At 39.3% G+C, this 22,653-nt stretch overlaps 1 protein-coding gene across 1 annotated transcript in view; it reads right to left on the reverse strand.

Annotated features, from left to right (window-relative positions):
- The window catches only part of ap3b1a (adaptor related protein complex 3 subunit beta 1a), a 61,523-nt gene extending 40,431 nt beyond the window's left edge, over positions 1-21,092 (reverse strand). The window contains exons 1-8 of the mRNA XM_030065720.1: positions 20,793-21,092; positions 10,874-10,949; positions 10,645-10,719; positions 8,016-8,111; positions 6,953-7,113; positions 6,314-6,380; positions 1,706-1,888; positions 310-462 (exon numbers count right to left, since the gene is read on the reverse strand). Coding sequence (XP_029921580.1) covers positions 310-462; positions 1,706-1,888; positions 6,314-6,380; positions 6,953-7,113; positions 8,016-8,111; positions 10,645-10,719; positions 10,874-10,949; positions 20,793-20,920 — 939 coding nt within the window. The 5' untranslated portion in view covers positions 20,921-21,092. The remainder of the gene's footprint in view (positions 1-309; positions 463-1,705; positions 1,889-6,313; positions 6,381-6,952; positions 7,114-8,015; positions 8,112-10,644; positions 10,720-10,873; positions 10,950-20,792) is intronic.
- Between the last annotated feature and the right edge of the window lie 1,561 nt (positions 21,093-22,653).

Consider the following 22,653-nt stretch of genomic DNA (forward strand, 5'->3'; position numbering starts at 1 on the left):
GTCTGCACAGGGCAGTAGCAGCATCAGTCTTCATGCAGCCTTGATTTCTGAGACAGCGGTGAGACGTGAGCAGAGCCCACACTCAGACACCTTGATCAAGGCTGCTTATATCTCTCTCAAAAGGTTTAAGAGCAGCACGCAAACAAATTCACATACTTCACTTGCCCACACTGCCACATTTTTTTCCTTGAGCTTCATTTGAGTTGTGTGTTGATTCTATTCTCTAAAATGCACTTTCTTCATGCATGTAGAGTGCAGGTCCTGAGGATAATTGTATACGTGGGTGTTTTAAGTGTCAGGCCAACTCACAGCCGTGTTTCTGCTCTGAAGTAGAGGCTTGGTGTTCCTGAGCAGCAGTCTGTGGTCGGGGTCCATAACGTAGGGCTTGGCCTCCACCTGGTCTTTCTTCTCTTCTTCGGAGTCATAGAACGCCTTTTCGTTGTTCTCGTCAAAAGTGGCTCCCTGAGACACAAACAATATCTTATCCAAACCGAATGCACTGAATAACTAACATCTCTCTGTCAATAACTGACACATACCACAATGTTTATCATATCGTTGTTGTCGAGGAACACCTCCCAACTTCAGTTTTGGGTACTTTCATGTTTTTCCTCAGCTTCCTGTGCTCCATTTGGCATTTTAAAATGCGCCAAATGGAGCATTTCCAAATGCAGTATCTAAGGTGCCTTGTTTGTGTGTGTGTGTTTGATTATAATTTTATTAAAAATGTTTTTTTCTTTTTATCCTTTCAATGCTGTATTTTTAACAGCTAATTTCAAACATGCAAGCCGAAGACGCATTACTACCCTCTACACACAAAAAACTGACAGTAAAAATGGATCCCTATGGAGAGAGAGGTCTAATGAGATAATTATATGATCCTCTGTGTTAAGGAGCTGACCATCAATCTAAACATGAGGCTTATTTTCCTGATATCTGAGAAGGTGTCAAGTTTAAAGAAACTAGGTTCAATAGCTAAAGAGTCTCAAACTCTTTCAGGGTTTTGCACACTACACATTAAACACATTGTACCCATGCACTACATCATATTATTTTAATACCTCTAGTTATTTAAAATGGTAACATGCAACACGATTATAGCTTTCTTCATATTAAAAGAAAGACTTTAATTATTTTATTGCAAACTGCACTACAGTTCAAGCCTAATATGACCCACACAAAAATTACTTGAGAAATGAAATGATGAGGTGGAAAAACAGCAACATACATATGTGCAACCAGGGAAACTTCTCAATAAAAAGTGACATTATTGCACTAAGGAAAAAACATAAAGACCTCCGAAACCCTACTTAGGACTCAAACACAACATAAAACATACTTGGAACATTTTAAGGGTTTGAATGTGGAAAATCCAATTGAAAACATTTTAACGTATTAAGCCTTAATAATTTTCACATAAATAAATGTCAGTTTTTATTACTCTCCATTGCCAAGGGATTCAAGTAATACCCAGGCCATGAAAGCGTTTACATTTGTTGTTGCATACATGTGGTGTCAGGTAGGTCTTCATCTCTGGCCGACAGGAAGTGATTTAATGTTTCAAGCAGCTTCTAGGTTTGAGCTTGGTTTATTTGAATAGATAGAAATGGATTAAATGCAACAAATGCATCAAATATGTCTTGTCACAAAGATATGTGACATGTGACATGCTTTTGGTGAGGAACCTCAGTAATGAATGTCTCACCTCCTTCCAGGGGCTGGTGAACTGTGTCCGGGCGTAGCGGGTCAACATGGAGATGATGACCACCTGGCCCCACTCCTCCACATCCACCAGCAGGTTGCACAGCTTTCGGTAGTTCTTATGGATCAGATCTATACGATCTGGACACACTTCCTCAAAGGCCATCACCACGCTGCCCGCCACCAGCTACAAGAAAGTACAAAAAAGTACAAGTGCAAAAAAGAAGAATGTATCATGCAAAGTCAATCTTTATGATTTCTCTTAAGTGTGTATGTCTGTGTCAATCAATGCCTTATTGCAAGATTAACTGATGGAGACAAAATGAACCAACACTGTATCTTTTACACACTCCATCTCTCCAGAGCAACAGAGCACACATTAGAGGGCACGACCCTGATCTGAAAAAGAAGACACTGTAATTGCCCTTGATGAAGTAAATTAAGGCAATAATGCCAGTTTACAACTTTGTTTGCAATAAACGAGATTCAGGCTATAAATAGTCCAGGCTTAGGCATATGGTAAATCATTGCACTCTTTAAAAGTTTGAACTAACTAGTTTTACACAGCTTGTGAAAGACAGCCATCAATAAGAGACATCGGGCACAGTCTTATCTTATTTTTCCCCTAATTGATGCATTTCTCAGATGAAAAACACATTTTATGTTCTATTCATGAGACAAGAGAGAAGAGGAAGAGGAAGCAGCGGCTGGGAGAGCTAGCAATCAACTGCGTTTTATTGGTAGGAGAGAAAAAAAAACTCATTTGGCTGTTGCATGTTCCCTCCCAGCTGCCTGCTGGCTCACTGACTGACTGATTGAGTGACATGGTGGTGTATTAATATGCAAACAGCATTAACGTGGGGAGGCGAGGGGGAACAGAGGGTGAAAAAGAAGGAAAGGGAGCAGAATCTGGTCTCCCCAATTAAAGCAGACGGGCCCCTGGTGGCCCCTGTGAGAACCCGGTGCGTTTACCCATCAGCACTGCCATGAGCCTGCATTGATTGTGTGTGCATGCGCACTTGCACAAGTGTGTGTCTGTGTACTGTGTGTGTGCATAGCTGCTGTCTGTAGAATTATGGACCTTCAACCCAAGTGATTATTAGCCTTTCTGACATTCACAGAGCTTGAGGAACTAATATTGATGATGGGAAATAAATTGCCAGATGATCAAATAAGTACACTTTGCCAGATTCACACTGATGCATGAAGTTATAGTTATCAAATTATCTCAATAGAAGTCATATGTACATGCAACTAATGACACCGCATTTAAATACTATGCATGCACACAGGGTGATTGGCGTCCTTGCGGGGTAGAGATAACTTGATGCCACCATGCTCTCATAAATCTATTAGCATACTGACTTTTTTCAGACTACAGACAGCCAAGATATCTAAATATGCATTTGTCAACACGGTTAAATATTTAATATACAGATATCTGTATGTAGACATGGCTAACATCATGACAGCTAATACAACCTAAGATACATTTAAATTTCATTTCCTGACAATCTCAATTTATGTGGCCTGGATGTGCACCATGCTTGTGTATTGTTTCATATTTCTGCGTCCATCTATAGGCTACCATTGCAGTGATGAGATACATGTAATGGTAAGTCAATATTAATATGACACTTCTCTAAAGCTGTGGCTCTGGCTGATTTCAACATGTTTCTGAAAAAAGGGGAAAAAAATTATATTATTATATTATTGCATAGTGTTTCCTTGAAAAAGAAACAGTACAAATTTATGGATTTAATGGCACCCTATCATAGGGATAAAAAAAAAAAATCTTTTGCTCATACAGGATGTTTAATGAAGAAACTGTTAAACACAGAACCTGAACTGGACTTCCTTTTCAAATCAGCATAGCAGGATGGTCGGGGCTGCCATTTTTATGTGCATCGTCGCCACTTCAAAGCACTGTGGCTGTTGCACCGAGCTTACTTCTGTATTTCACTTGGTGGTAACTATCAAAACAACATATTTTCAGTGTTAAAGTGAGTATACGTGTTGCCACTGTAGAAACTAACCACAAATACCATTTCATTCTGAACCAGATAAATGACCACAGCAAACAGTTCAACAGCCATTCTACTCCATTCAAGTTCTGTGTATCAGACTCAGTCCTGACATATCACGACTTGGTCCTGATTGGTTCCCTCACTTTAGGAATACTGAAATCCATCCAATCAGACTCGCTAAAAGCATTTGAACTACAGAGCCTCCACTCTGCAGGTTCTGGTGTTGTTGGCCAAACAGTCATTTTTAAGTTTCATTTAAGTCATTTTTAATCATTATGCATAAAGTGGTGTCAGAGCAAACATATGTTCAATGCATCGACGAGTTTTCATATCAATATCTTTGCAAACATATTCTATTGTAGAAAAATGTAAATGTATGTCAAGTCGTCCACTACAATGTATAGCTGATGGTGTGTATTTCTGGTGTGTATGTGCCATTTTTCTATGGCCTTTTCCCGTCTCTAGCTACTACAGCCGGTACTGTTTCTGTGCATGTAGATCCTGCTGCCTGTCTTTGTGCATTCTCTACCAACTTCCCCCATTAGACACAGCTCCAAGGTAAACTACATGCACCATCAACAAAACTGACACCCCAATCTATGGAGTTCATACACCTCCTCCCCCTCCACGACCATATTATCTACCCTGCGTGACAAGCCGGTAATGGAAAAATCACACTAAGCAAATGGTTCTTCTAATAACAATAAATTTCCTATAAAATTATGAAGGGCCCAAACCGTTTCCTTGCATCTATTTTGCTATGAATTCTAATTAGGGTGCCAGAGAGGCAGAGAGTGCTGGGTCATCACGCCAGAGACAACGTGCGCCTTTTTGATTGATGGCCCGGTGTGGGGTCGGCCTAGCCTCCCTTCGTTCACTCCTCTCCTGCTCTCTTTCTCCTCCCTCCTTTTTCTCTTAAATTAATGGGCATCTCACCTAGCCCCTAATCATAGTACCCCCGCCCCCTGCCCCTCCTTTCTGTTCTCATTTCAATTTTGCAGAGGGTGCAGGGGGGGAGGATGGGAGGGATCGATCATTTATCTTGTAATGGCTGGATAATAGATCCATCACGGTAAAACAGCTGCACAAACTCCTATGTTGTCTCTGTCATCAGCCCTTCCCATCTTCTCTTTAAACCATCCTGCCTATAAGCAGGCCTCCTTGTGTCACAGCCATTTAACCAAATGGGCACATCTGTAAAGGTAAATGTCGGGAGGCCTGGACAATGCCACAGACTGGAACAGTGACCAAATGTTTCCTTTGTCCGCATCTTAATATACTGACACCAACTGCACAGCAATTACCTTGTAGAATTCACTGATTAAGCCTGGAAAGAAAAAGCAACACGGGAACGGGTATGGCAGCCTGTCACAGAAGAGTCAGGTTTATCAAAAACCTTCTGAAAGATGCCAGTCCGGTCATAACGAACAAAAGAGACAATTAATGTATTACATTAGCTCAAAATTGAATTCTTTTTCACAAAACAAATAAAATTTACTGGCCCGTGCTAGTTTTTCAGAATCTGAACGCATGCAGAACTATTTTGAAAGACAAGTAGGGGAAATTAAATAGGATTTCTAACCCATTCCAAATATTTAATTCCACCAATCAACCTCCACTGTGTGACTCACACAAATAGAGCTCCACTGTATCTCAACAGTATTATTAACTTGCACAAGCTGTAGTTATAATTTTGATATCATTCCACAGCATTAGCACTGGTATATATGGTAAAAGGGATCCATTGTTGCAGGTCTTCTAGATCGCATAACCCCGGCACCATAAAAATGCATTGCTTGATAGCTATTAACTATCCACTATGTTCAGATTTTTCACCATTTATCACCAACTGATAGTGCTTGTAGGTCTGTGTGATGATAATGCCCTCTCTCTCTGTCCCCAGCCTCAGAATGTGGGCTTCAACGGAGCGAAGTCATCTGTCTTCGTTAGAGTCTAGGGCTAAATATGCTATGCATCTGGTACTGGGCTTTCCATCCCCCTTGGCCTAAGCTGCTTTGTTTTGTTTGTATAATGATAGGTATACACTATGAATACATAATTACAACAAACTGTGCATGACTGGTATATATGAACACAATGTACTCTGTATTCTATAGCCAGAGTCTACACATGTGAAATTGGCATTTAAACACCTTTTATGGTATTCTCTGTGACCTCCTCAAATTAATGTGGTGTCTATTGACTATTCTAATGGGTAGCCTGTATTGTATTTGTGGCTGGCTTAAACACAGAATTTAAGAATCCAACTAATTTATGGGCGATTTAGATTTAAAAAAAAAAAAAAAAAAAAGAGAGAGAGAGAGAGAGAGAGAAGAAGTTGGCCTTTGAGAAAATTAAGCTGACACTAGCATCAGTGCGAAAATGCTTTCCAAATGGACACTTAACAAGGAGCATCTGAAGATGTGTGGGTTTAAGTGGGTGTTAACAAACCATGGCATTGCTGAATGAGCTGAGGGAGGGAGAGCTCAGAGAGACTTGCTTGACTGGGGCGCCCTCCAGTGGCCATAACGCTCACAGATGGGACTAACTCAGAAAAGCCAGTTTACTAGCCTGTTTGTACTTACAGTGCTTTTGTCTTTCAGCAGTTTCTCAATCACCTCAATCAGCTGTTCCTTCTGCTCCGGATCCAGGCTGAAGACAAAAGAGTAAACGTTGAGACAAAGTTATCACACGTAGGAATGGCAGTTACTCACATAAAATGAAATCATTCTGGACTTACAAATTTAACAGCGTCAATTCTGTGTGCTCAGAATAAATAGATGTCCAGTGACTCACATAGTCTATAAGTGTTGTTTCAGTCTAAATCCATGAACTGTTAACTGTTATATCAAACTTGTAACTGAATGTATCAGCTTCAGGATTTGTATGGGTCGCAGTCACATCTATTAAATAGGTGATATCTTATGAATATCATATTCATCTCTCTTTTCCCTGTGCCCCTGCCAGTCTAAGAAAACAGAACTGCTAGCAACGACATAACTGCAGGTCTACATCAGCTAAAGGTCTATATCAGCTACCTGCACTGGCTAACGTTTGCTCTTCCCCCAGTACAGTACAGAAAAACAGCATGAGGTGAGGTCAGTCTAACCGAACAATGTAGCCATGAGGTACAAACTTTACCAAGTGATATCTAATGCAGGTGTCACATCCTATCATAGCATATCTGCCAAAGACAGATACGGCAGCATAGCACATTACTGTACCTGTAGAGCTTCTGGATAGCATGAGCAGAAGTCTTCCTGACATAGGGGGACAGGTCAGTTGCAGCCTCTTTGATGGCCAACATCATTATGGGGACAATTATGGGGACACGGATACTGGACAAAACCCTCAGTGCACTGGCTCGGATAAGCTGGTTTGGGTCCTGTCAGAAAGAGATGAGCCCCCCGCATGTCATATTAACACAGCAAATGGCATGTGGGCTACGGGTGGGAATCACTGGGTAACTCAAGATGTAACACCATCATAATATGCTACCTACGATAACGAAGGAATCATGATACAGGCAATTCAGCGATACGTGATATAATCAGCTATGATACATCATGATATCTGTAACTGAAGAAGAAGAAATACCCTGGAAAAGAAGGCAGCAGGAAGCAAGAACCAATCAAATTTTTCAGTGTATTAATCTACACAGCAAATGCAGCATGAACATGACAGAACAGTTCCAGTTAAAATACCTAAATGCAGGGAACAAATATGTCTCATAGGAACTCAAATGTGCATCTGTGACGAAAACTCAAATGTGGACATTTGGCACTGGTGTATCGATAATGTCTCACAAGAGGAAGTATTGTGATATACTGTATTGGCAATTTATTGTGCTTATTGTGTGTACTGTACCCCTAATGTGGACAAATGTTTTATATATTAATCAGTAGGAGTTTCAGAGCATTTGCTAGGACAGAGGTTAGAACAATACTTATACTCAGTAATACAGTACTATCCTACTGGATATAACATACAAAATACAACAATATCATACATAATATTACAGCAAAGTCCTTGTTAGTGTCAGCTTTAACAATAGCAACCAGACTGCCTACATCTGACCCATGCAAGAGACAGAAAGAAAAGAGAGCAGTCTCTGGAGGTATGAGTTAGAGGACAGGGCATGATAATGCATTTGTTCATGCAAAGAGTGCTCATGTATGCACACAGAGAGAGAGAGATAGAGAGCTTTAATGTTATCTCATCCCCATATACATCCATATCTCAAACAGTGTTCGTAACATCAGAGAAAAAGGCAGAGAATAAAAGTACCTTGAGTGCCCTCTGGAAGGTGCTAATGGACAGTAATGCCAGGTCCTGCTGCTCCTCCGCATACCTCACCAGGTACACGTATACAAGCTTCTTAAGCTGCAAAGACAATCAAACCAAACAGCAATCAATTTAAACATCTAGAAAGCAGAATTAGTACAGCTCATAGGGAAAAACAAAGATCTAGGAAAACAGCTGTGTACCAAAATATAATGCAGGCCTATGTGGCAGAATATGCTGCTTCATTTACAGACAAGAAACAATCAAAGAGAAACTGTATATGGACCAAAGTTAACCGTAATGTATGACACAACAGGGAGAGCCTTTCTTCGGCTGGATAATTCACATGGAAATTTGAGTTTGTTTTTTAAAGGGGTGGAGACAAAGCTGGTATTGAAAGTTTTCCTGTCGGATATCACCGGTTGCAGACCGAACCCGGTGTTGTTTCAGGCAGAGAATGAGGTTAGGTATTTTTGAGGCTTTCAGAAATTGCCATTGAGCTATTTGCCTCCCTCCTGTGCCTTTGGCTCCCACTTCTCCTCTTTTCTCACAGGAAAGCCTGAGCTAATATTTGTCCTGCTTCTGACAGACAAGCTACACTGGGGGCCAAAGGTTGCTCCTCTGCTGATTCACTTCAGTTACTCAGAGAGAGAGAAGGACAAGTAAGCAGAGAGAAGTGATTTCTGTCTATAAGATTGTGAAATCATAAATAATGGAACTGGGGGAAAAGTAGATATGAAAGAGGAGAGTTTAGTTAAGGAAATATCTATAATTTCGTTTAAAGGATTGACTTAAGCTTAAGGTCAGGGATAAGGTGAAATTTTAGGCAAAATTGCTGAGAGCTTCATCAACTAATCACCACCATGCTTTCTAGTGCGGCAAGTATTGACCTGAAGCAGAGCGCCACAGTTCTCAATCATCGTTCTGGTCATTACTGGTGGAATTAATGGCATTACTCACTATAAAAGGGGACACAACCCATCTGCCCTCAAGGATTTGGACTCTATGACCATAAAGCTACACTACTGATTCCATCTTGAGGGGTTAAGTGGAGGACCGAGGTTTGTGCCAGTGGAGCACGCTCAACATTGCATCACAAATATTCCTCTTTCAAATATTCCACAAATATTCGTCTTTTCTCTGTTATTGATACATATACATACACAAAAAATCAAAAGCATGCACAAAAAAATTTTGAAAAAGGGAGTAAAACAAGGCCAAATTTTATCCAATCACACCCTACGGAAGACCATCACAACTTGTCTGTGTGTCTCCAGCCTTAGATAATCCCAACTTGAAATAAAGGATTTTAATTTCACCCTCCTTCCCTGTGAACAAGTGCTTGAAGTAAGCCCTGTATGGCTCTCCGCTTAAACTTATGAATGCACTATGCGTACTCTAAGGTGCACAAAGGTGCAACACAGGCACACACGCATCAACATGGTGTTAAAATGAGGTGCAGCGGTGGCTAAAGAAAATAAAGCAAGGTGATATTAAATCACACAACACTGTCAATAAACCGCATGCTCCTGTGCTGTTTTCTAATTAGAGGGGATCGATGCCAGCTAGCAGAGGCTTGCACCTTTGAGGGATAGTGACGAGAAGAGACGGGAAGAGGGTGGGAAACGGGAGAAAGGGAGGCCATTTTTAGCAAAATATAGGTGAAGAAAGGGGGTAAGACAGAAGAAGAGAGAGAGCGAGAGAAAAGACAGACCAAGACCTCACACTACCTTAGCAGCTGGTGTGTGTGAGGTGGGAGAGAAGAGACGTGACTGCAGGCCCTCTTCTGCCAATTACATCCACCCACCTGCTCCCCTACCCTGCCATGAGCTGCTTCTGCTGCATGCCTTGCACACAGCACCCGGCTTCAGGCGCCCCGCTCACAAGCTGCCCCTCACGCTACCTGATTATTCTTCTGCTGCTAATCAATATTCACGGGCTTTGGGTATGGGAACCCCATTTGAGCTGTTGCTTAGTGTGGGGTCATTCACTGGAACAGTCCGTGAGCGAGTCCATCAAGGCTGCTGTTCACACTTTAAATTATTTTGTGGAATTAAACATTATGTAGGCCCGCTGCATCGTATCTTTACGCAGCGGTGCCCGTTCAGGACTTATGGTGGTAAAACTAGTCATGCTTCTACCAAGTGATTAGTGGGAAATAATATTGCATAAAACAAAATCTAAGGGGACAGCGCGTCAAACTGAAGATACTTATTTCAATTGTGTTCCCTGATGAGAAACAAATAAAGGCAATTTAAAACAAAATCAAAACCAGATCAAAACTAAAATGAATCCAAAGAAAATTTAACAAATAAGTAGAAAATAAAATCACATCAAACTAAGTCAAAAGAAGCCCTTTCAAAAAAAAAAAAAAAAAAAACTGGACCAATATACACTAGCCTATTATGTTCTATATAGAGAGGTTCCCTCTGTAACATTCTTGTAGTGTCACTTTCTTATTGGTGAAGAATTACATGAATCAAAACCCATTAACTTGTTCTTCTTTCATCAGTCATAATCACAACTATGACTTATACATGCACAATCAGTGTTGAACAGCAGGAAATTGCAAACAATAGTGACTGCAGTGCTCACCAATAACAATGATTATAATTTCATGATAATGTCATACCTCGATGTTCTTGCTCGCAACATTCTTCACAACAGCAGGAAACAACTCAGATGCATTTTTCCCCTTGGCAATCAGCTGTTAAATAAAAAAAAGAAAAAAAAAAGAAAAAAAATCAATATCATCAATGCTAAGTGCACATGTGTGAGCAAGGAAAATTATTTTAGAAAACATTTAACATTTCTGCACATTGCATAATTTGTCCTGTATGTGGAGTGTCACATCTCCTCACCCCAACAATCCTCTTCATGGCCTCCAGTTTGAGTGATTCCTTGCTGCTCTCCAGCATCTCTTTGAGGTCTTCATTCCTGAGGACAGAAAATATGCCACTGTTGGTCTTTAAGGTCGTTATTAAAGAAGTATAGTGTTGTGGAGCCGACTTCTCCTGGTCAGTTATAAGGATTAGAGCTTGACCACAGGTGCTGTTATGGACTTTGTGTCTACCATGAACAATAGTACTATGTCTTGTGCAAGCTACAGCGGACCATGCAGCTCACATCAACAATCAGAGATTATACAGCAGCCAACAAGACACAAACTGTGAAAAGACACTGAGTTCAACTAAACAGCAAGGAAATTACCTAAGCTACCACAACAGTAGCATCACAAGAATTTCCACTAAAATTAGCCTGCGCTCACATGATGCGGAAAGGCTGATACGTCGGCCTAACCACAATATACAGCCTCATTGTAAAGCTACACAGCAGGTCATTTATTCTGCACTGAGGGCTACATAGCGAGGAAGGCAATGTCAAGACGGAAAATGAAATTTACGAAAAGAATGGAGTTGTATATTCGATCAGCCAATGCAGATTATCTACCTTTTATGGAAATTAAAAAAGGTAAGAGACTTAAAACTATGAGACTAAGTGAGTAAAAGAGAATGGTTAAGTTGGGATTCACAATAATCATAATTCATGTAAAATAATCTGCAACAATGATGGAAATATTCATTAAGCATGTACCTAATGAACCCATGGAAAGATGGCAGCACATCACACATTTAAAGAAGAGAAATGTCATTTAAAGTTTACACCATATTTAAATATGGCCATGTTTTAAACAATTGCAATAGAGGCAATATGAAAGGTTTGACAATAAAATAAAGGACACACAAGTGGTTTAAAAATAGAGTTTAATCCTAACCTAAAACTCAGAACCATAAGCTGAGAGCAGCAAAACACACAGTTTATCTCTCCACTAGAGTCAGCCTAGTGCTGTCACGTCAGCATGCTACAGTACCCGGTGCGGTGTGTCTCCTCGGGGCCACTGTTGGCGCTGGTGTGTGTAAGGGCCTGTTCTTCCTGACTGAGCTCAGTCTTCAGAGTGAGCTGTAGGTTCTCAGCAGACACCAGCGCTGTCCTCACTGCTCCCACCGCTTCCAAACGCAAAGATGAGAAACCCCCATCCATGCTAGCTTTCCTCCAGAACTGCCCAAACTCAAGGCTCAGTCTCAACACCTCAGCTCCACTCACCAGCCAGTTTTAGTTTTCAAAGAATAGAGTCCACATCAACAAACTCTACAGTCTGTATGTCCCAAACAGATTTGCACTAACTGCTTTCCTTCAGGCTGTGTGCGCTCCTCTCTTGGCTTTATTTACAGTTGTTTTGTCTTCTGGTGCTCTCAACTTCTCTTTTTTTGTCCAGGTTCAGAGCTGCTAGAGCTAGGGACGGAGGAAGAAAAAGCACAGGCTCCACTGGCTTTGCGTCTGTCATTCACTACTCCCTTCCTCTTCTCTTAGGCGATAAAAGTCACAAGATGCCCCGTCCACTCACTAATGGCTAGTCATCCTTGTGCATGAGGTTAGTCCCTGCTTACTGAGGCAAGACCGCTGTCCTTCTGCTGTTGTCGACGCTGACACTACATGTTGTAGCCCTAGTCTTTTCTGTGTCCACTTTTCTGTGGTACACTTCCATTTTTCTCCTAGAAACTAGGCTCTCTCTCACCTGCCTAGTAGCTGTGTATGCAGCTCTGGCTCTGTGTGGCTGTGGTCACTTCCCTCTAGGGGGAAGGCCTTATCTACACCCATAGGTAAACACTGAACAACTTTTCATCACCTCCACAGTACAATGATACACTTGAACCCCACGCTACCAAGAGCACACAGCTGCCAACTTTAGCTGATAAGGTCAGCGGGCTGGGCCCTCCCAGGCTTCATCATCCGTAACAGTAAAAAACTAAATGTCAGACATAACATCCTTAAATAAGTGTCTAAGCCAGGATGATTTTAGGTCAGGTTTGCCCTCCAATAATTTGCTTTGGAGCAGATGACTGACGCGAGCCCGCTGAGTTTGATAAATCCAGAAACTGTTTCACGTACAGCGATAAAGAGGTCACCTTAAATGTGTCAGTTTTGGATAATGATTAAAAGTAAGTTTGTAATTGCGCAATGAAGAATTTAGCCCTAACTGAAATGATGACTTGAAAGTTTTTTTTTTTTTTTTTTTTTTTTACTAAGCTCCAAAGGGGATATTTTTGGAAACAAGGTTTGTCTGTCCTTCATATGACAGGACAGAAAACCTAATCTCATATTATGACTTCAACCTAACAAAATTATGCTGGATAATGACAGGCCAGTTTATATTAGTTTTTAAGTTAAACTAATATAGCTTACCTTCCAACATCAACTTATGAATTTTGCACAGGTTACAATGCGGCTTTCATGAATTAATGAAAAATAAATAAATTAATAAATCACTGAATCAGGAATATTTCAGCCACTGCAAAGCAATGTGAAAGGCACCGCAACTGCATCTCTCTCTCTTTCTCCACACATCCCAAAGTAAACTATCTGCATCAATGCCAAGATTGATTATAATATTATTTACCCATGGCAGTTTCCTGATCAATATTTATTACAAGTGGAACACACATGTATCTATCTCATTTGATGTGGTCTTGTTCTGAGTGAAAACAAAACACTTTTGATTCTATGAATACGGTTACTCATTACACTGAGTTATTGTTGTGATTTCAATGCGATTTTTGAGATTTGATCACATGGGTCGGATCACATCATCCTGAAAATGTGCACTGCTCATCTCCTGTGGCATCCAGTGTTCACGCACCTTTCACACACTGTTTACGTTTAGATTCCAATCGGGGATGACTGACAGGTGAACAGTACCAGATTAGCGCCTCCATGTGGATGCCTGCTGGTCAGCTAAAAACACACACACACACACACACACACACACACACACACACACACAGGATCTCAGCTTCTAAAGAATGTCAATATAGACAGAGGTCAGAGGATAACGTTTAGAGTGTTTGTGAACAAAACCTCTCTCCATTCGCTAATAACAGAAAATCTACGATATATAATTCCATGCTTTATATTAGCTGATACTGGTAATGTTGGTGATAAATACTGTCATATACTTTGGTACTGCCATTTTTAATAAATTGAAGAGACATTACAAGGGTTTACAGTAAGGCAAAGTGTGAATACAGAATGCATACAGAATGCTCTGATGTTGTTGGGTGAAGATTGTCTTGGCAAGCAAAAACGATGCCTGAAGTTGAGAGTAAAGTGTGAAGTGCCTTGACGTGTTGGCTGAGAAATGTTAATCGGACAGTTGGCACTTGGACTTATCAGCTATCACCTATCAGCCAGTGGGTTTCTACTCTACTTATATATTTTCTTGAATCAGATTTGGACTGTTTTGCTTCATGGCTTTAGTTTAGACAGTATTTGGTCTTGAGTGTTTTTCATTGGTAAATAGTGAAATCAAACTCTTGGCTGGATTTGTCACTGGCACAGATTTGTCTGAGGAAAAGATTTATCACGTCCAGGAAATAATACTGCCAAAACTGTCAAAATATTTTGGAATGCAAAAGAGAAGACAGAGTGGATTTAGGTAGTGCAGCACCCATAGGCCAGTGTGAGAATAACACATCAGCTCAAGCAAAGTTCATTGCAAACTGTCATTGCACAGGACTGATTCAAGACCAGAAGAGCTCACTGATCAAATTCTAAAAGGACATTTTATATTAAAAAAAAAAAAAAAAAAAGAAATCAACTGGTAACTATGGTAAACCAAATGTCTGACATGACATTTTAAAGTTATAAGGCGCCAACACTGTAAGTCTCCATAGCATAGTGTAAAAAATTCAAGCACCGTGAGAGAATAAAAGAAAAAAATGCCTATGGTTCGACAATGAATTGAGGAACACGTTTTTTAAAAATTCTTAAAATAGCTATACCATGCATTAGTAATTCATCTTCAATTAATCTTTTATTAGGCTGAGTAAAGTATTAATTGAAAAAAATAATAATGTTACATTACTCTCCCAGCCCCTCATCTAACCATCCTTGTGCAAGGTGATAAAGCTGACAGACAGATGCCTTTCTAGAGTCAGTATTTGCACTTTGGTGAAATCAAGCAGCTTCAGGCAGCAGATGTCTGGGCACAACATGTTTACAGGATCAAATCTTTCAAAAGTGTTGAAATCAGTGTAAAATTAAAAAAAATGTTGCAAATGTGTGTTTAATTAAAAAGGGAATTGCTCGAGTGAAGCTTCTCGGTAATCTCAAATAACTGAGCCAAAAATAAACATAGCCTTTCCAACACTGGTTTGATCAAGAATGCCAAGTGGCACGCTGGAAAATATGCAAGTTCTTGTCAGAATATTTGAATCTGCTGATCAATCTTGGATGGAATGGAAAGTTTTTAGGACCAGAGTGTGCAGTTATGGTAAGCAGCCAGCTACAATGTTGAAAATAGGATGAAGCACATATTGAAAAAGGATTTTCATGGATGGGATGTACTCATGTTCCACAAACACAATGCATGGTTTGATATATGTTCTGGCTAATCTGCAGCAGGAGAATTTATAGTCATGATTCATGATAAAATAAATAAATACATTTTTAAAAAAAGTAAGTAAGTTTTCATTTCAATTTCATTATGTGTGTAAATACACACACACACACACACACACACACACACACACACACACACACACACACACATACATACATATGTGTGGGTGTGGGTGTGTAATTTATATATATATATACATATATATATATATATATATATATATATATATATATATATATATATATATATATATTTAGGAGGTATTTGAGATCATGGACAGCATTAACTGTTGAAACACACAAGATTTAAAGAAGTAAGTTTACAGAATTACTGCCTGCTTTCTAACTTTCATTAGTTTCATTCGAAAATCCTCTGGTAAGATCATACAAGGCCTGCACATGACCACTCATCAGCTGAATTTAAGTCCTGCCAGTGGCTTAAAAAATTAAATCAAAGGGAAAAAAAGGGCCGGGATGGGGTGACTGTGTTATATCACAGGATGCCAATGCTTTCTCAAGGAAGGCCCACTGTTTGTGAAACTGAAAACAACTATTGTAACCAGATGGTGATGTTCTACCACTGCCTTTGATAAACTCAAACATTACCATTCCCTCCATTTGGATCATCTCTATCTCATCTTTATTCTAAATGACATTACATGGTTCTTTGAGGACTGATTTTAGATTAAATATCTCCTAATGCTTTTGGTTGAAATATGCCAGGTTTTACTACGAGGCATCTGAAAACCTCTTAGCCAGGTTTCCACGCGCAGGGTGTGAATGGACCAGCCAACATAAACCTAATAAAAAAAAAATTAAGCTGAAGGTCAAAATCATAGTACTGCTATCTTTAATTCTGTGTTCCCATTCATGGAACAAGTCCGTAAAAGTCTAGCTACCACTCAGCTACAATGAAATATCTCTTGGGTCACAGATAATAAATTACGAGTTACAGTCACATGTTTCTATGCCTCAGTAAGGCCTGGCATATAGCGCTCAAACAGCAGGAGGTAGCCTATAAGACTACAGAATAGATTACAGGAATGTGGCTTTGCCCTTGTCATATGACAACCATTTGACCATATCAAATGACAGAATACGGCTAACTTCATTTTAGCAGAACTGGCTGTGGGAACAAGATTGGGCTTGTTATTCCACATGATAGTAGAAGTATAAAAAGAAGCCAGGCCAGTGTTATATGCAAGATATGTGCAAAACATACAAAATCAGCCATTCTCAGATACTCTGAAATAATTGCATTTGTTTAAAATACTTGAGGACTTGTTGGTGAAAGTGAATGAAGGCATGGGCTCTCACTTAAGGAGGACTAACAATGAGCCATGCCAATATTATGGACTAAGCCAGGAAAGAACAGAGGCCTGGATATTGTGACTTGCATGAGACAGAAGCATCATTCATGCCCTGGTATTTGCCTCCTAGTCTTCCAGTTTGGCCTAGAAGTAGCCAACAATATGGGTAAGCCTTGCCTGACTCACTAAACTGTCATGGGAAGCAGCTTAGAGGCTCACTTAAGCACACTAAACATTTACACAACTTGCAAAAAAATAAAGAAATTCACTAGTTATCCATGAGAAAAATGCATCTGAAATTTTAGGAAAGGCCAGTGAAAAGAATGCTGAAAACAAAACAGGATATTGCAGTAGATCCTCTCAAGTTTATGACAGCCCAGGAACAAGTGGGGCACCAACTTTACTATTTAAATGAACAGATAAAGTCCACACACTAAGTGACGGCAGACCAAATATGAAAACATTACCAACTAGTACATAACAAGGTTTGTGCAATTTTAATACACATTCAGAGAGCAGCTGAGGTGTGAAAACACTTTGAGTTACAGTGATACTTGCATGACACTTGTATACAAGGGATAAATACAGAGGTAATTGGCTGCCCTCTAGTGGCATATTTCTGGTATTAAAAACCAAAGAACCAGATGACCTGGGTGTTAAAACAAGTTGATAGGCCTTTTTTCAGGTGTTTAATGTGTAGCTTTTGGTTAAACACCACAGTGACAAACTTAACATGATGCAGAAGATTGTATTCATATGTGATATCACAAACATTTCTTTTTTCTCGATGACCAGGAAAACGCCGAGTGCCTTGGACACCAAGGAAATAGAAAACAGAAAAACACGCAAAGATCACAAAAGAGTGCAGAGAAGGTGGGAAATCAGGAATTCACATAATAAATCTGCTCATGTCCTAGTGCTATGTTCAAAAGGCCTGATGTCTTGAAAAACCTTAATAAATCAAATGTGTAAACTTTGAAATCTTTTTGTTTTGATGAAATCTATGCACACCTGGACATAACTGGAGTAAGGCATGGAGAATGACTGGGCTGGGGATCTAAGAAACCTGCTTTATAGCTTCACATGGTCATAACACTTTGAGTGAAAATGAATTCCATGTGTTATGATGATACTCATATTGTTGTTGAATCTCTTTTTATTTTTGCAGCACTTTCTCTTGTTTTGGTACATGAAGCCATAAAATTTTCCTCGAAAATCTCTAGGTTGACATAAACCTCTAACTGCACCACAACTAATTATTATAAGTTTTTAATTATCCATTCATTCTTCTTCTATTAAAATTGATTTTTGAGTACTTCAGCATGCTCACAGCTGCTAAGAAACAGTGCTAAGTGATGTGGGCAAAATCAAATACCATGGTATATTTAACCAAATACTTCAATATCAATGTTGTGACACTAATGTTCTTTTATTCACACACAAGAGACTTTTGATAATCATTAGTAATTTGGATATGATGATCAAACAGGGGAGAGACTAAACTGACTTGCTATGCCTGCATGCCCACCCTACTCTGCGCCCATGACTGGCTAGTAATCATTGCCTTTGTTGATTAGGTTGGTTAAGTGTTAGGAATGATACACTCGATATCTCATACCCATCCCATCTCCAATTTCGGTAGTAAAGGTGAACAACATGCCTCAACACTGGTAACAAGTTAACGTGAAATCATATGGCAGCCCCTAATGCCTGGGACTGGGTGGCAGGAGCTATCAGACTTAGTCCAGCCTTATGGAATCACCTCATCATCTTACAAGCTGGAACAAACTACGGCCCTAAGTCCTGTCAGATCAGCTATATATTGTCAGTGGTTGCTATGGGATTGTTAGGAAGATACAGCCTGTGGAGAGCGTTCTGTGTGAATGACAAACCCCTGTGACACCAGCAACAACAGCAAGTAGTATTTTGCAGGACTCTCCATTGCATTCTCAAAGGACCATTTGATAACTCTGACTAAACCTGGGTGAACAACTGGTTTGCCCAATCCATCTGCAACCTGAAATTAAATTTTGGCATACACAGTTTGATGGAGTCACCTTATGTTGGTGAAATGGATGTAACTGCATGCAACAAGGTTGGTAATGGGCCCACTTTTATTCAATAACTGTGTCAATAGCTTGGGTCAAAATATCACCAAATGCCAATTCTTAATTTTAGGTAGATGATTTTACTTGTTTACTGTTACCTAGATCGACTGTAACTGGGATACTGAAAAAATAAAACTGCACAAAGCTATTTTAATTGAAGTTCCATTGAATACAAATAAGGTAAACAACTTTTGGGACTTTTAACTACTGCCAGGATGAAGGCATTGTGACACTGATTCTCATGTTTGAACTCAAAACATTGTAATCACACATTGAAAGCACAGTAAGAAACAATGGTATAGACCTGCCTGATGGGTAAATTAATCAGTGACATCACTCTCTTAAATCACATAGCAAACTTCCGAGCTGTACTGGATTATGGAGGTCTGTCATATATGAAGGAAGCAAGTGTCTGCCAGGTGGAATTTTCTCTCTCTTAGTATTAATATCTGTTAGGGATAGTAAGATGCTCACTTGTTATACACTGTAATCATTTGGCCCTCTCTAGCCATGCATATGCTCTTGTAAAGGCCACCCTGAAGAAGCTTCTCTTCTATGTACAAATATTACACAAAAACATGAAAGAGAGTATGACTCCCTTTAGGCAAGTCTTTCTGCTCTGCCTACTTTCTGTGAAATAGCCTGTACAATGTTTAAATTTTTTAAATAAATTTTATTCTGGAATCGTTATAATTTGAAAAGCAGAAATGACAATAAATCATAATTATGAATCACAATACTTGTAGAATCACAATAGTTTCGACACCCAAATATGGTGAAAGTATCGAATCAAGAGATAAACATATAGTCCCAACCCTAAATTAGCATAAAGAACTGATTATTGCTAGTAGCTTTATCTGCTTTATCTGGGAGATTAACCCTGTAAAATTGTGATTGCTTAGATTAAGTTAGAGGCTTCAAAATAATTCATTATACATGATGAAAAGAGGAGGTGAAAGTAACTAATTACATTTACTTTGAAGTCAGTAATTTTACTTTTACTTAAGTACTCAGTATTGTACTTCACTACATTTTAAATCATATCATACAGAGAAAAATTATCAATGACAGCTTGTGGAAAACTTCACGATGAATGCTTTTTTACCATTTACACGTTTCAAATAAAAGGTGCACAATGAAAAAAATGCAGATTTAGACTCAACTGGCAAAAATGTGGAATAAAACCATGCAGACTCAACCATCACATTGTGTGCTTACTCCACATTTGTCAGTGGAGTCTACAGGCTACTCACTTCAGTTTTGCAGAATGCACCTTTAAATCAATCTCCTTTGAACATTGCACTCTCATCCTTTTATAACTGCATGGAAGAGATCACACCTTACAAAGTAGTTGTTTTGAAAAAGTAACTCCAAGTACATTTTAAACGAGCTACTTTTTTGCTTTTACTTCAGTAGATTTCTACAGCAGTACGTCTACTTAAGTAAAATGTCATGCAAAGTACCACTGCTTTCTGTAGTACTCTTTCCACCACTGATGAAAAGTGTATTGATAGATTTATATGTCTGTTTATAACATTATGTCCTGCAGCTGACTCCACGTTAGTCTTCGTGTGCGTGGTAAAGATAGCCAGCCTTGACCTCAAAGGAGGAAACTACTGTTTATTGTTACATAAGGTTTATATAAAACAAAACAGTAACTATGTATCCAATTTGCCCCAAGTCAGCACCCAAAGAAGCCTCAAACACTGACATATTGACAGCTAACAGTACCTAAAAAACAAGCAGAAAAACATAGCTAACGTAGCAATTCGCCATCACTGCATGGTGGATGCTGCATGGGGTTGCTGGCCTCTCCTGTGTCAAGCCAGCTCAAGTAAGGTGAGGTAAACGACAGCACACAGGTCAAAACTACAACACAGATACCAGAATATGTTGTGTCTTACTTTTTAAAGTCGGTGCTGAAGAGTCCGAAGCCAGCCGCGGTGCCGGAGGAGGTCGGTGTGCTCTCCTGTCCCACTTCCACGGCAGCCTCCGCTCCTCCTTGGTCATTGTACAAGGTGTTCGTCGACATGCTCAAAAAATTCACAAATGCACGATAAACAAACTTATACGGTACCCGCTTGCCTCTGACCCTCTCCCGGCTTTGAAAAAAACAACTTCAAAAAGTATTAATGTAACTAATTCTGTAAAAAAAATGACTACCAAGCAAAACTTCCCCGAGATTTCAACCAACTTTTTTTTTTTTACACGCAGTAGCGGAAGTGTGAGTTGGACAACTTGGTGTCACATGACAGGGCCACAGAGACAGGCGAGACATAGATCTAGAAGGAGTAGAGCGGATTGTTTAAGTCAGCACCGCGGCGCTCGTCTGGTTTCTAGTTTACTAATTCTAGATCTATGACGGGGCGCCTGGTCCCTGTTGTTGCCAAGGTAACTGCGACGGTACCACAAACCGTTTTCAGAGAGCAGGAAACTGGCCAGAAAGTCTTGAAAAAGAAATAAAAATAAAAGTAAGTTTATAAGTAAGTTTATTGCATCTGTTTATCAGAATCAGAAATACTTTATCGATACCCGAGGGGAAATTGGGTCAGTTGCAGTTGCTCAAATTCACAAAATGAAATTATGAGAAGTAGCAAGAAAAAATGTAAAAAAAAAAAAAAAACTAAACTAAATATACAAATATGTCTTACAAATTGCAGAGTATGTGCATTACGTATAAGTTGCACCAAAGTATGTGCATAATGTGAATGAAATCTAAATATGTGCATCAATCCTAACTATGTATTTTTTTATATATATATTTATCTATTTATTATTATATGTTATATGTTTGTGTTTTTTGAGCTGCTGGATACCTGAATTTCCCTGTGTGATGAATAAAGTATGTTTTATTCTATTCTATTCTAATCCCAGAAATTGCAGCAATAAATACAGGAAAAAGAAACTGAGCATATTCAAAATTCAATATTACACCTTTAAAGGAAATGTTCACGATATCCTGTAGGCCTAAACTTATGGTGAATAAAATATTTCATCTCACAAAATTTAAGAGTGAGAGACAGCTAAAATAGAGGGTGTCTTTCTTGGAGGTGGCTTACATTACTTTCTAAAAACCTTAGAGACTGGGCAATAACTGTCAGAAATAAGACCTGGCAAATAGGCATTCACATATTAAGAATATTGTAGAGGGTAGATGAATCCAAATCTTGGCACACGTCACCCACCTTTTCATTTGTGAAATAAAAATGATCTGGCTTTTATGGCTGATGGTATGACACAAATTCATTTTATGCAGTATGATGTATACTGAGTGGTAACTAAGTGGTATGAGATTTTTCTTGAAATGGAATAAGAGAAATACAAAATTATAATGTGTAGTTTATATAGCTGATCTTCTATATATCAAGAGCTGTTTGCCTCATATATCATCCTGATTAGAGATCGTTTATCCATCCTGCATCACTTCTACATATTTTCCACTCCTTGTCCTTATGTTTCGCAAATCTTCCTCAAATGCATTCATAAGATCTGTGAGGTATAAGAAATATATAATAATCCAGCACGCATAGGCCTACTTCGACGGTTGAGGCAAAACTATGCATATATTTGCACACAGGCCTCTTTATTTAGTTTGAAATTCTGAAGAGAATGGGATCAATAAGAAGGATGCAACAGGGAAAACAAGTACTATTCGGAATAATCTTAATTTTTATATAAGATATGTAACACCAGAAGATGGCAGTAGTGCAACAATAAGCATGCCAGCTGCCGGAAACCCTCAAAGAAGAAGGAAAAGAGGAAGAA

This window comes from Myripristis murdjan, chromosome 12 (genome assembly GCF_902150065.1).
Source record: "Myripristis murdjan chromosome 12, fMyrMur1.1, whole genome shotgun sequence".
Taxonomy (NCBI): Eukaryota; Metazoa; Chordata; class Actinopteri; order Holocentriformes; family Holocentridae; genus Myripristis; species Myripristis murdjan.